General features: G+C 36.7%; 2 protein-coding genes across 2 annotated transcripts; one reads left to right on the top strand and one right to left on the bottom strand.

Moving 5' to 3' along the window:
• Positions 1–439: 439 nt before the first annotated feature.
• On the bottom strand, positions 440–3,368 carry LOC117332826 (Werner syndrome ATP-dependent helicase homolog). Its single transcript, XM_033891872.1, has 3 exons — positions 3,043–3,368; positions 2,697–2,853; positions 440–1,777 (listed from the first exon to the last, which is right to left on the bottom strand). The coding sequence occupies exons 1-3, from the start codon at positions 3,362–3,364 to the stop codon at positions 637–639; spliced, it is 1,620 nt and encodes a 539-aa protein (XP_033747763.1). The 5' UTR covers positions 3,365–3,368; the 3' UTR covers positions 440–636.
• Positions 3,369–6,910: 3,542 nt separating this feature from the next.
• Positions 6,911–7,654, top strand: LOC117332216 (E3 ubiquitin-protein ligase TRIM71-like). Its single transcript, XM_033891101.1, has one exon. The coding sequence runs from the start codon at positions 6,911–6,913 to the stop codon at positions 7,652–7,654; it is 744 nt and encodes a 247-aa protein (XP_033746992.1).
• Positions 7,655–14,282: the final 6,628 nt, after the last annotated feature.

Genomic DNA, 14,282 nt, shown 5'->3' with positions numbered 1-14,282 from the left:
TATATGAGTTTTGCAATATAATTGCCCACCCTCAATCAAGATACACAAGACACATTAAATCTCAGAGGAATATTTTCATATAAAAATTTAACACATACACTGTATTTGAAATAATAATATTTTAATATACCAGGCAATATAAGGATACAGTTAGGTAGATAAAGATGAAATATTTGACATGCATCACATTTATCTGTGTCTAATGTATTAACATTACCACATGTGTGACCTGCCTCCTTACACTGCAGGGAAGGATTCAGCTGACCTTTTCTGGGGGAAGATGACCTGAGGTAATTGACACCTAAAGGCTATGGCGTGAAACATCTCCAATAGCTACATCAACAAAAAAATTGCTTCGCAAATTTTTCACTCACTTTCTCCCTCATTTCTGGTGTAGAAAAATGAGGGAGATCTCCCTCATTGAATGTTTCAGAGGTTGACATGTCTGTATCAGTACTAGTTAGCTTAAGGCTTTAGAATACATAAGGAAGGGTTTTCCTTTCTAGGTTGCCTGTTGTATAAAATGTATAAAAAATAGTTCATCAATAAAAATGAACGTGTAATAACATCATTATTAGTTGTAAATTTGTATTGTACATAAGCCATTTGTAAATATTTGTTTACGGTTACAGTTAATTAATCACCAAGCGTTTGATTAAGAATGTCCATCACTGAACTTGCAATCCTTTGATCAAATATGTACTCTGACAATAGGTCCTCTATACTACCTATATATTGAACATTGTTCGTAATGGAGTCAATCAATGAAACACTGAGTCCAGTTGAAATATCTGTGTTCAATAGAGATGGAACACTGTTCTCCTCTACCAGCATTTGTCTATATTCGTGTAGGTTGACGGAAATTTCTTTTTGTTGAGATTCCGACACAACATGACACACCACTGTTGAAGCTGCTGCACACAAATCATTATCTTCTTCTAAGTCTGAAAGAAGGGCAGTATGTAAATCTGGACAATTTGAGCACTTACAGTTTCTGTAGCAATTATCACAACATAAATGTTGTGGATGAATTTGCATATTAATGCTGACATCTGGAGTAAAGTGTTCTTGTAACAAAACACGCCGACAGGTATCTGCAGTTGCATATGACCTCATCTTGTCATCTGTTGAAGTTTTGCTAATGTCCATTCCATGATAATACAAAACAGACATAGCACTTCCTCCATCCCGACCACTCCTTCCGAATTCCTGCATAAACCCTTCAATAGACATTGAAGCCCCCCAGTGAATAACCATATTGATGTTGGGCACATTGACTCCTAAGCCGAAAGCTGAGGTGCAAATTACAATCCTACAAGTACTGTCAGGATTTGGAAAGTTATCCATGGTGATCTTCTTACATTTTGTTGAGGTTGAATGGTGATACATGGCAAATAACCGGTTTTTTGCACATTTAGTTCCACAATATGCAAGGTCTCCCATAATATCTGTAAACAGTTTAAATAAAAGTGAACATGATTTTATGCTGCGACAATATATGACAGTCTTTGGATACTGCTGCTTTTCTGTCCTAAGGCGTTCAACTAACCACAGGAATGCTGCTTTAGGATCATATGGTGCTTTAACACAATTTAGGGTAATGTTTTGTCTGTTACAGTTTCCGACAATCACACTTGCTTGTTCCATACAGAGCTTTTTCTTTATTAACATTCGGGAATTTGGTGAAGCCGTGGCTGTCAAAGCCAGCATACCAGCTTTTGGTAAAATGCTTCTCAGCTCTGCTAATCTTCCATAATCCGTTCGGAATTCATCTCCCCTGAAAATAATCAAGATAAAGCTCAACAGTGTTATCATTACAACAGCATTTATACCACAATTTGGAAGAATTATATAGAACAGGAGTTCATTTCACTTAGAAATTTAGAGAATTCTTAGAATAACAAGCATTGTGTGAGTATTGCTAAACCAATACATGTCCCCTACCGGCACACATATATATATATATATATATATATACCTTTAGCCAAATTTCAGTAAAAATGTTTACAAAACTGAAGCATGATCATTTTATGGAAATAAGTTCACTCCAAACAATGTGCAAATTCAACTTAATGTTTCCTGCCCCTAAAAGATACTCAGGTATTAAGTCTACTGTATAAAGAGTAAAAGAATCTAAAGTGAATTATTTCAATTTAAATTGAAATGTGTAATAACAGCCTTAGATTGAAATATAAACATGATTATGCATAGCACAGCATAGTAGTACACTGATTTTATTCCAAAAGAATCTCATATCAGTGAAGCATTCATTACAGAGCAAATTTAAGTTCATAATATGCCAAAATTTAAAAAAAATGAACATATTTTTTTTCAGTTTTAACTGTACAATGAATCAGCATCCTTATACCATTATTAAGTGAATGGTGTGCCATTATAAAACTTTAACCTAAAAAATACAGAGAAAAAAGTTTTAACCATACAAAAGTAATGCCACACACCGAAAGAATCTCTATGCAAATTAAAGAATCAGCATCCTTATACCATCATTATACCATCATTAAGTGAATGGTGTACATGTGCCATATAAAACTTTAACCAAGACTTTAACCGGACGGACGGACGCAGGCAAAACATATATAGTCCCCCAGGTTTCACCCGTAGGGGACTATAAAAATAAATGTTCTTTTTATTGGGCATGCTACTAGCAATGTTATGTAGAATTTCATATCACTTACCATTGTTCTACACAGTGTGCTTCATCAACAACAATGGCTGCAACTCTAGTCTGATATGTTTCGGAAGAAAACAGCTGTCTCCATTCCCCGTGGAAAAGGGCTTCTGGGCTCATCATCAAAATCGGGACTGTTCCATTTTTCAGCTCTGTATCAGTTTCTGAAGCAGAATGGGTAAATTTACTAAATGTGGTTTTATAAAATTTATTTAAAAGTAGATCTATTACTGTATAGTTTGACGTTCTATCAACAATAACAATGCATTAATCATACTGTATCTACTATAACAGGCATAACTTTTGAAATATCGGAAACTCATTCGAGCACAAGCACATGTAATGTAACTCACCTCTTGTTTGCTGTTTACTTGCGTATACACAGCGGATCCCACTAGCTTCAATATTGACAACCTGGTCTTCCATCAGAGCAACCAGTGGGGAAACAACGATAACAATACTGTCAGTTTTGCTTTCATATGCATCCACCAGAGTTGGTATAAGCGAATAGATGATAGTTTTCCCATATCCTGTCGGTAACACTGCTAAAACGTCTTTCTTACTCATAACGACATCCTTCAGAATAGCGAGCTGCAAATCTTTCAGTTGGAAATCGATGTTTCTTTGCACAAGCGTGAACTCCAGAGCTTCTTGAAACTTTCTCTCAATCGCCATTTTGTTTGTTTTCTTTATTTTGTGGGTGTGTAGCTGTCAGCCAATGAAAAACTTTACCGATTTTTCGGTAAGCCTCGTTTTGGTATCACAAAATTCAAATAGCAATCTGACCAGACTCTCGTTTGAGGCAGTCTCGAGCGAGGACGAGAGTCTGGGGAATGCGAGACTACCTGTCAAGTCGTTTTAACCGCATAAATTAAGGTGGGGTGAGGACAAAACCCGGAATGCACTCAGGCGTGAAGAGATTTTTCATAATATTTTGTATTTATTAGGACATAATTCCGTTATTACTGAATAGATTTTTGTTCGGACACCAGCAGTAAAAGGATTGATTTATCCCCTTTAAAATGGTATAAGTAATATTTAACAGTATCAAAAATTAGAAGTGAAAGTGGTGGCCGGAATGAACCCATATGGAATAAAAATGTCAATATTTACAACTGTTTTCGTTAAAATAAATACCCATATCTCAAATATTACTGAACAGATTTTTGTTCGGGAACCACACAAAAACGGAGAATTTAGTACTCTTTCATATGATATAAACTGTTTGAATACATGTTCGATATTACTTTCAAAAGTGGTGGCCGGAATGAATTGATGTGGTGTGAAAAAATAGCAAAATCGTCAAAGTTACATGTAAATTTCCATCTTTATTGGTCCATAACTCTTTTATTACTTAACCGATTTCTGTTCGGAACACACTCTGGACAAGATAATTTTATAGGCTTTAAGCTGATATAACTTTTACTAATATTCATTACAAATTCGGTGCAAAAGTGGTGGCCGGAATGAACCTAGTTGAAATTCACGGACGCCATTTTGAACAAAAGTTGAATGTAAAAACAACACAAGCTACATGCTAGTTCTTTAGTACAAGGGAAGTAACTCGAGCAAGGAAAAATTACCTGTAGAACTTTTAGCCATTCTGTTAGAATGTTACCAGGCTCTGCGACGTGGACGCAGTTCTACTTAAGAGCCCATTTTTTTTTTTTTTTTTTAATTTTTTTTTTATTCTTTTATTTTCATAGAGTCAGTTTATTTTTGCTTTATTGTTTTATTTAAATGAATTTAATTTTTTTATTGTAATCTTTTTATTCTATTTTTGTTTCATTGTTCTTCAGACTCTGTAAGATTTGCACACTCTTTATGTTTCCACGTTTTGCAATGTACCCTACCTGTTCTCCAGTCACAGCCAATCATTTCATCCATCCAATCTGGAAACCCACAAGAACAACTACAATTTATTGTGATACTGTTATTACTTGCCTTTTTTAGTTGTGATGCTATTTTAACGAACTGTGGAAACGGCATGAAATAACCTTTATCTAAACACCAAATTAAGTGATCCCGCATTTGATTTTCAATGAAATTAGTTTTTTGTTTGAATGAATTACCTTTAAAACAAAATTCTACCATATTAGCTATTGCAAAAAGCCCACAATCGTAGCCATTATTTTGATCCTGTACATCTAAAATTTTGACTGGGATACTACTTTTATTATTACCGTAAATACTACAAAGCTGAAGTTCGATTGACGGAGTATTAACTGTATGATTTTCTTTTGATGCTAAACTGTCTAGAATGGATATATCCCCATTACTTTTTTGAAAACTTGTAACCCAGTGGTCTCTTCCATTATGGTGAATTTGAACAGAAGGTGAAACTACAGATTGAAAAGCTATTTGGTTTTTCCATTTGCATTTATTTGAATCATATACTGGAGCTAAGTTTGTCAACTGAAAACCATTCAAACCAGGAAATTGTTTAGACATTATTGATTGTACTTCATTTATAATATCAGAACAAATCCATTCTTTATTGGAAATTTTAGGTTGATGGCTTTCATTTAAGTTATTTACCCATGGGTTTTGTGGCGACTCTGTGCTATCAGCGACTTTACGTTTTTTAACAAGTTGTACATTATCTTCGCTAATATTACATGTATCAGAATCTTCTAACTGAAATCTTAATTTCTTTTTGGAACACGTGGTTTCCTTTTTTACAGGACTTAAAGTTTCCTTTTTAATAGATTGATTTGTAGGAGTCTTTATTTGTTGAATAGGAGTTTTTGATGGACCTAGATTTTTCGTAGATTTTGGCGTTTTAGGTGGCGTACTATCTACCATTATTGTATCATTATCTTGATTAAGAGTAACCGAATCAGGTGCCGCAATTACATCCCTATCATAATCGTTACATCTTGGTTTTTTTCTGCCTGATTTTTTATCGTTTCTTTTTAAACTGTTTTTAGATAACTGTTTTAAACTAACGGTTCTTTTACTGTCTACAATTTCATCCCCCATTTTCATTCTAGCAGCCATGATATGGTAACAAGTTCCAGTAGACGGACATTGACAAGTTTCCTTTGGATATAATGTAACTGCATATTTAGAATTGTTGTTCCCACATACAACGAACGCTTTTTGATTTTCAACAAAAGTGACACCATTATTTTCTAAAACTAATCTAGCTAAACATACCTGAGACAGATTTTTATTTGATGGTTGACTTTTATTTTCTAAACCTTCTTGAATATTATCAGTTATTTGTTGTTTGTCGGTTTTGAGATCGTTTGATATGTCTACTTCTTTAGATTCACTAACTTTACTAACATTAGGTTCTTGAACTGATTCACTGTCTTGGACTGGATTATCTTATAAGTAGTATATAATTGGCTTCCTAGTTAACAGTCATCGGCCAGCGTAAGCTCATCTAAAGATTATTTTATATTCATCAAGGTGTGAACGAGCCGCCCGTTACCTGGTCATGGTGACCGGTGTAACGTATAGGCCTATATATAGTATGTTGTTTTAGTATAGACGTAGTGTGGTATCGGCTTGGACATACTCGTAAAATGGCGTCCGTGAATTTCAACTAGGTTCATTCCGGCCACCACTTTTGCACCGAATTTGTAATGAATATTAATAAAAGTTATATCAGCTTAAAGCCTATAAAATTATCTTGTCCAGAGTGTGTTCCGAACAGAAATCGGTTAAGTAATAAAAGAGTTATTGACCAATAAAGATGGAAATTTACATGTAACTTTGACGATTTTGCTATTTTTTCACACCACATCAATTCATTCCGGCCACCACTTTTGAAAGTAATATCGAACACGTATTCAAACAGTTTATAACATGTGAAAGAGTACTAAATTCTCCGTTTTTGTGTGGTTCCCGAACAAAAATCTGTTCAGTAATATTTGAGATATGGGTATTTATTATAACGAAAACAGTTGTAAATATTGACATTTTTATTCCATATGGGTTCATTCCGGCCACCACTTTCACTTCTAATTTTTGATACTGTTAAATATAACTTATACCATTTTAAAGGGGATAAATCAACCCTTTTACTGCTGGTATCCGAACAAAACTCCATTCAGTAATAACGGAATTATGACCTAATAAACACAATAAATCAACAAAAATCTCTTCACGCCTGAGTGCATTCCGGGTTTTGTACTCGCCCATTAAGGTGCGCCTCCGTAAAGAGCGAAATCGAAACTGAAAGGGGTGTTGTTACGTCTAGGCCTATATAAGATGGCGAGTGATAAAGTGCTTGTTCCTGTGAGACAACCTGGTCAAACTTCATGTGTCCATCACCCGGAGAGGACTGTGACTCTGTTTTGTGAATTATGTGAAGATCTGGCTTGTTTGACATGCTTGTCAACTGTACATAAGGGCCACGAGATGTGTGCATTGAGCGAGCTGACTGCCGCCACACGAACGCAGATGGAGAAGTATATCAACAATACCGAGAAACAGCGATGTGTGCAACTTCAACTGTTGATAAACTGGGCTGAGAACGATCTCTTGCAGACGTCTGTCAAATATAATCAGCTGACAGAAAACATTGAGCGTCAAGGAAAACTATTAAAACTGCAGATTGACGTTTTCACTTGCATGTTCAAAGGTTTGTACAAACAATTGGAGGAGGAAAACAAAAGAAATATGGAGTCTTACATCACGGAATTGCGGAGTCGCCTAGATGCACTGAATGACAATTTACAGAATTGTAAACATATTCTTGCGAATGGAACTGATATTCAGATGTATGATACTGGACATAAACTAATAACCGAACCAGAAGAGACTCATCCAGCACAGCCAAAATGTCACTGCTACTCTTTTATTCCCAATAAATCCCCAAGAAATTATCTGGAACAGGCATTTGGTAAATTGACAACATCGGCTGAACAGAAGCCCAAGATTCACACGAAAAAACTGTCCGAGTTCAACTCCTCAGATTTCATCAGTTCAATATGCCCTAATGGTGATGGTTGAGCGTGGGTTTGTAACCATGGTAACACAGTGACGCTGCTGGATAAACGAGGAAAAAAGGAAATAGTGTTGAGCTACAAATTCCCAATCAGAGTGGTACAAATATCGCCTACAACTCGTAACCTCTGGATGTGTGCCGACAACAGCTTTAAGATCATGGAATGTGACGCAACATCAAAAGAAACATCCGTCAGGTTCCTCTTGGATTCTGAGTGCTACAGCCTGTGTGTTACAGCAGATGAAAACATCCTTGTTGGGATGTCGAAAAAGATGACAAAATTCACCACATGTGGCACTGCTCTGCTCACTTCTGGCATCGCGGAAAAGACCAGCTTCTTCCAGCGTAGTGTGCCGTTAGTCCGATCACCATACAGGATTACTGAGTGTCGTGTCACAAGGCATGTCGCAGTGATTGACATGAATAGGGAAGAGGATGGTGGTCATTACGAAAAACAAGTGTTGGTCACGGATAAGGATTTCAGACAGATCCTTTTGTACAGAGGCACTCTCCCCCAATCAGAAGTGGGCTGTAAGCTGGAGAATCCGTTCAGTCCTTGTGATGTCAAGTTTGATACTCTTGGTCACCTCCTCATCAGTGACAAGTCAAATGGCTGTATCCGCCTCCTCACAGGTGAAGGACAGTTTATACGATTAATCTATGTAAGCATTAATGATGCAGGAGTCATTGGTATGGATCACCAAAATGTTTTGTGGGCAGTGTTTGATCGCTCCAAAGTGAAGATTCTCAAGTACATTGAGTAATCCAACAGTTTCAGCCTGTACTGTTGGTTTTTCACCCACATGCCATCGAGGACACCAAACCTAGATAACGTATATACTAGTCTCAACTGGCATTAGATTAAGGACTTTTTGGAATAAACTTAAGGCTTGAACACACCTAAAATTACAGTCTGGGCATTTTTAAGGTTCAGTCTATTGTGACCCTGGTATCTAATGGACAGCCTGGGCATTTTTAAGGTTCGGTCTATTGTGACCCTGATATCTAATGGACAGCCTGGGCATTATAATGGTCAGTCTATTGTGACCCTGGTATCTAATGGACAGCCTGGGCATTTTTAAGATTCGGTCTATTGTGACCCTGGTATCTAATGGACAGCCTGGACATTTTTAAGGTTCAGTCTATTGTGACCCTGGTATCTAATGGACAGTCTGGGCATTTGTAAGATTCGGTCTATTGTGACCCTGGTATCTAATGGACAGCCTGGACATTTTTAAGGTTCAGTCTATTGTGACCCTGGTATCTAATGGACAGTCTGGGCATTTTTAAGGTTCAGTCTATTGTGACCCTGATATCTAATGGACAGCCTGGGCATTATAATGGTCAGTCTATTGTGACCCTGGTATCTAATGGACAGCCTGGGCATTATAATGGTCAGTCTATTGTGACCCTGGTATCTAATGGACAGCCTGGATATTTTTAATGCTCAGTCTATTGTGACCCTGGTATCTAATGGACAGACTGGGCATTTTTAATTGTCAGTCTATTGTGACCCTGGTATCTAATGGACAGCCTGGGCATTTTAAAGATTCGGTCTATTGTGACCCTGGTATCTAATGGACAGCCTGGGCATTATAATGGTCAGTCTATTGTGACCTTGGTATCTAATGGACAGCCTGGGCATTATAATGGTCAGTCTATTGTGACCCTGATATCTAATGGACAGCCTGGGCATTATAATGGTCAGTCTATTGTGACCTTAGTATCTAATGGACAGCCTGGACATTTTTAATGTTCAGTCTATTGTGACCCTGGTATCTAATGGACAGACTGGGCATTTTTAATGCTCAGTCTATTGTGACCCTGGTATCTAATGGACAGCCTGGACATTTTTAATGTTCAGTCTATTGTGACCCTGGTATCTAATGGACAGCCTGGACATTTTTAATGGTCGGTCTATTGTGACCCTGGTATCAAATGGTCAGCCTGGACATTATAATGGTCAGTCTATTGTGAACCTGGTATCTAATGGACAGCCTGGACATTTTTAATGGTCGGTCTATTGTGACCCTGGTATCTAATGGACAGACTGGACATTTTTATTGGTCGGTCTATTGTGACCCTGGTATCTAATGGACAGACTGGGCATTTTTAATGTTCAATCTATTGTGACCCTGATATCTAATGGACAGCCTGGACATTATAATGGTCAGTCTATTGTGACCCTGGTATATAATGGACAGCCTGGACATTTTAAATGTTCAGTCTATTGTGACCCTGGTATCTAATGGACAGCCTGGACATTTTAAATGTTCAGTCTATTGTGACTCTGATATCTAATAGACAGACTGGGCATTAATTTTTAATGGTCGGTCTATTTTGTATCTGTTAGCCCTGGGATGAATCTGGCTAAGAGAAGTTGTATGATAGTTATATTTAGACTTTGATCAACTTTTGACATCAATTATTAGAAGGAGATATTACAATATATACATAAACTTCACGAAGGGTAGATTACATACATGTATCTTTAAATTGTGTTTTAGGTGTATGAAGAGTCAGACTCTCATGATTGACCCTTTGAGAGGGTCTGTGTTAGAATGTTTAGCTAACAATATGTGTTCCTATTTGCATATTATGTTTTTTGTGTTTTTTTAATATTTTGACCACAGGTAGAAGTTTTGATGAGTAACAATAGCATGTTTTTTCCTCAGTAGGGAGAAAATAGCTTCAGTGATTTTAGTGCATATTATGTACATGTGTCATGTACTATCTATACACTAGACAAACAGTCAATACTTTTAAATCTTGTCCATAAGGTCCATCAAGAGAACAGACATTGAACAGTGTTTTCTATAGACAGGGTGGCATTAATAGACAAATGATGTTTATAGACAGATGACCTATAAAAAGACAGGTGACCTTTAGAAAGGGGACCCTAAGGCAGATGACCTTTATTTATAGACAGATAGATGACTTTAATAGGCAGATGGTCTTTATAGACAGGTAAACTTTATGGCCCAACATGGTGTCAGGGCCAGAGGGAAACTTGGGCTAACAGGTGAACTGTATAGACAAATGACCTTTATAGACAGATAACATTTAAAGACAGGTGACCTTTATGGACAATTGGCCTTAATAGAAAAGTTACCTTCATAGACAGACAGGTGACCTTTATGGACAAGTGGCCTTTATAGAAAAGTTACCTTCATAGACAGACAGGTGACCTTTATACTCAGATGACCTTTATATACAGGTGTTCTTTTTAGTCAGATAGCCTTTATAGAAAGGTGGCCTTTATAAAAAGATTATCTTAAGACACAGTTAACCTATATAGATGGACACTTTACCTTTATAGACAGACAGTTGACCTATATAGACAGACAGATGGCCTTAGTAGACAGACAGTTGACCTATATAGACAGAGAGACGACCTTCGTAGTCAGACAGTTGACCTATATAGACAGACAGATGGCCTAAGTATACAGACAGTTGACCTATATAGACAGACAGATGACCTTTGTAGAGAAAATTGACCTATATAGACAGACAGATGACCTTTGTAGACAGACAGTTGACCTATATAGACAGACAGATGACCTTTGTAGACAGACAGTTAACCTATATAGACAGACAGATGACCTTTGTAGAGACAGTTGACCTATATAGACAGAGAGATAACCTTTGTAGAGAGACAGTTGACCTATATAGACAGACAGATGACCTTTGTAGAGAAAGTTGACCTATATAGACAGACAGATGACCTTTGTAGACAGACAGTTGACCTTTATAGTCAGACAGATAATCTTTGTAGACAGAGATTTGATCTATATAAACAGACAGATGACCTCTGTATACAGACAGGTGACCTTTATAGATAGAGGTTCAATAACTTGATATTAACTTCAGAACAAAGAGAGGTAGCCTTATAGGTATTTGTTATCAGAGTTTGTTGTTACTGTTATATTGATAATTAGTTGATTCCTCTACCTGATTTGGCCGTACATGGTTAATTGTACCCCAAACCTTGGCTTGTACAATTGCTATGTAGTAAACATCATCTTTCCCTGCTTTGTGTGGTTATACAACTGATACATTCATAACATACCAATGATACACAATGACATGTCATCAGACTTCAGATTTCAAAAATATATTTAAATAAAGCTAGCCCATATCTCTATCATTATCATTAGCACATATTCCCACCCCTGTATAATGCTAGGATGTGTAAAATTATCTGTTAAAGCCCATCAGTAGCTTGTCATACACTACAGAGCTTTCAAATCCAAGTACATGTATGAAGCTGCAGCCCTCTGGTACATATTTGCCCTTGCTTTTGTTTGCCATTAGGATTTTTTTTCTTTCTTTTTTTCACAGAAATGAAATGAAATCATTGGCATGCAGTATAATATTAAAAAGTCAAAGTGATTGTCTGGTGAATAGCTTTGAACTCACTGAAGGTAATTCGTTTAAGAAGACAAAGCAGTGTCCAGTACTCCATTTCATTGGTTAGTACGTCAAGGTCACCATCGGGTCAAAGTTCAACTTCTTTAGGTGTCCAGACAGTAAATTTCACCAGCTAAAGGAATTTCAATAATAATATGTCAAGGTTGTGTATCGCATATACCGGTACTGCCGAGGTAAATGTTATATTGAGTTTAAAGGTCGAATTCTGGACCTAAACTGCTTTTTTATTTTAGAGTGTCACATCCATTGTATGGTCTGGTCATCTACAGCGAAGGTCTCATTGAGATAAAAAGTTAAATTGTTAATTCTGATTTTGTCTAGCTACTATAGACTTACATGGTCATAGAAGTTCAATGATAGATTATTTAGGATAACAAAGCTGATTATATATCACTGTGAATAAGATATTTGCGCTTTTAACTGACCACCTTAAGTATAGACCCGCATTCGTGTGATAATTTTAACAATCACTTTACAACCTTGTTAATGCAGTTTTGAATGTATAATTCACTTTAGCTTGTGTGGTGTCTGTTGCTCTTGCTGTGTAAACTTCATAATGACATTTATTTTTGGCACCTGCCTCAGTATTCATAATCCACTGCATAATCAATCAAGCTGTACATGTATACAAATACTTCTAGTCATTAGTTTTAGGCTTTTATCAGTAAAGCATCATATTTTTGTTTGCATGAAAATGTTGTTTTCGTTTTTTAAGAAAAGGTCATAATGTGTTAAACATGCAAAGTTTTTCATGATGTTAATATGTTTTTGTTTCTTTTTCTATTTAGTTGTCACATTGATATACAACGATTTAGTTGGTTAAATTCAAAGAGAAGTTTCTATTAGAGTTTATAATTACCTGGTATGCTTTAATTCTTAATCATTTTTTTTTTATTATTTTGACTGTGATTTGGAAAATCTGGATACACTATTGAAATACATGAACAGCAAGTTATGTCCATGTTCAATTAAAGCGAATTCGACTAATTGATATAAACGTTCACTATGTTTTATTATGGAAAAAGAAGTAAAATTTCTGAAAGCTGAACGATAAAAATTAGCAAGGGACACAACTCCTACATGCCCCAAACCATTTAGACTCTGTCGAGGTTATCGTTCTTAGCACTGGTCAGATTGTTAGAATCAAATTCTGATAAGAAAGTCGTTTTTGTTTGTTACATAATACAGTTGAAGCAGAGACGTATGTGATATAGATATGTTTTATATCTTGATATTTCTTAATGAAAACATTAATAACAAAACAATGAAGGTCTGTGATTTTAATCATGCATGCACGCTTAATATACGTTTCTCTTTTATACGCTTGTATTATGATTTCTTATTAGAAAAATAAAGCATTTTCTTTGATTCATTTATCTTTATGATTATTTCTATTATTTAGTCGCTTTTAATTTCAAAGACAATGTATTTGTACGGACGCCTGTAAGGACAGTGTATGTAAGGGCAGTGTATGTAAGGGCAGTGTATGTACGGACAGTGTATGTAAGGACAGTGTATGTAAGGACAGTGTATGTACGGACGCCTGTAAGGACAGTGTATGTACGGACGCCTGTAAGGACAGTGTATGTAAGGGCAGTGTATGTACGGACGCCTGTAAGGACAGTGTATGTAAGGACAGTGTATGTAAGGACAGTGTATGTAAGGGCAGTGTATGTAAGGGCAGTGTATGTCATGACGTCTGTAAGGAAAGTGTATGTAATAACAGTGTATATAAGGGCAGTGTATGTACGGACGTCTGTAAGGACAGTGTATGTACGAACGCCTGTAAGGACAGTGTATGTAATGACGTCTGTAAGGAAAGTGTATGTAAGGACAGTGTATGTAAGGGCAGTGTATGTACGGACGCCTGTAAGGACAGTGTATGTACGGACGCCTGTAAGGACAGTGTATGTACGGACGCCTGTAAGGACAGTGTATGTACGGACGCCTGTAAGGACAGTGTATGTACGGACGTCTATAAGGACAGTGTATGTACGGACGCCTGTAAGGACAGTGTATGTAAGGATAGTGTATGTACGGACGTCTGTAAGGACAGTGTATGTACGGACGCCTGTAAGGACAGTGTATGTACGGACGCCTGTAAGGACAGTGTATGTACGGACGCCTGTAAGGACGGTGTATGTACGGACGCCTGTAAGGACGGTGTATGTACGGACGCCTGTAAGGACGGTGTATGTACGG

Source organism: Pecten maximus, chromosome 8 (genome assembly GCF_902652985.1).
Source record: "Pecten maximus chromosome 8, xPecMax1.1, whole genome shotgun sequence".
In the NCBI taxonomy this organism is placed as follows: domain Eukaryota; kingdom Metazoa; phylum Mollusca; class Bivalvia; order Pectinida; family Pectinidae; genus Pecten; species Pecten maximus.
This window is presented reverse-complemented; position numbering and strand designations above follow the sequence as displayed.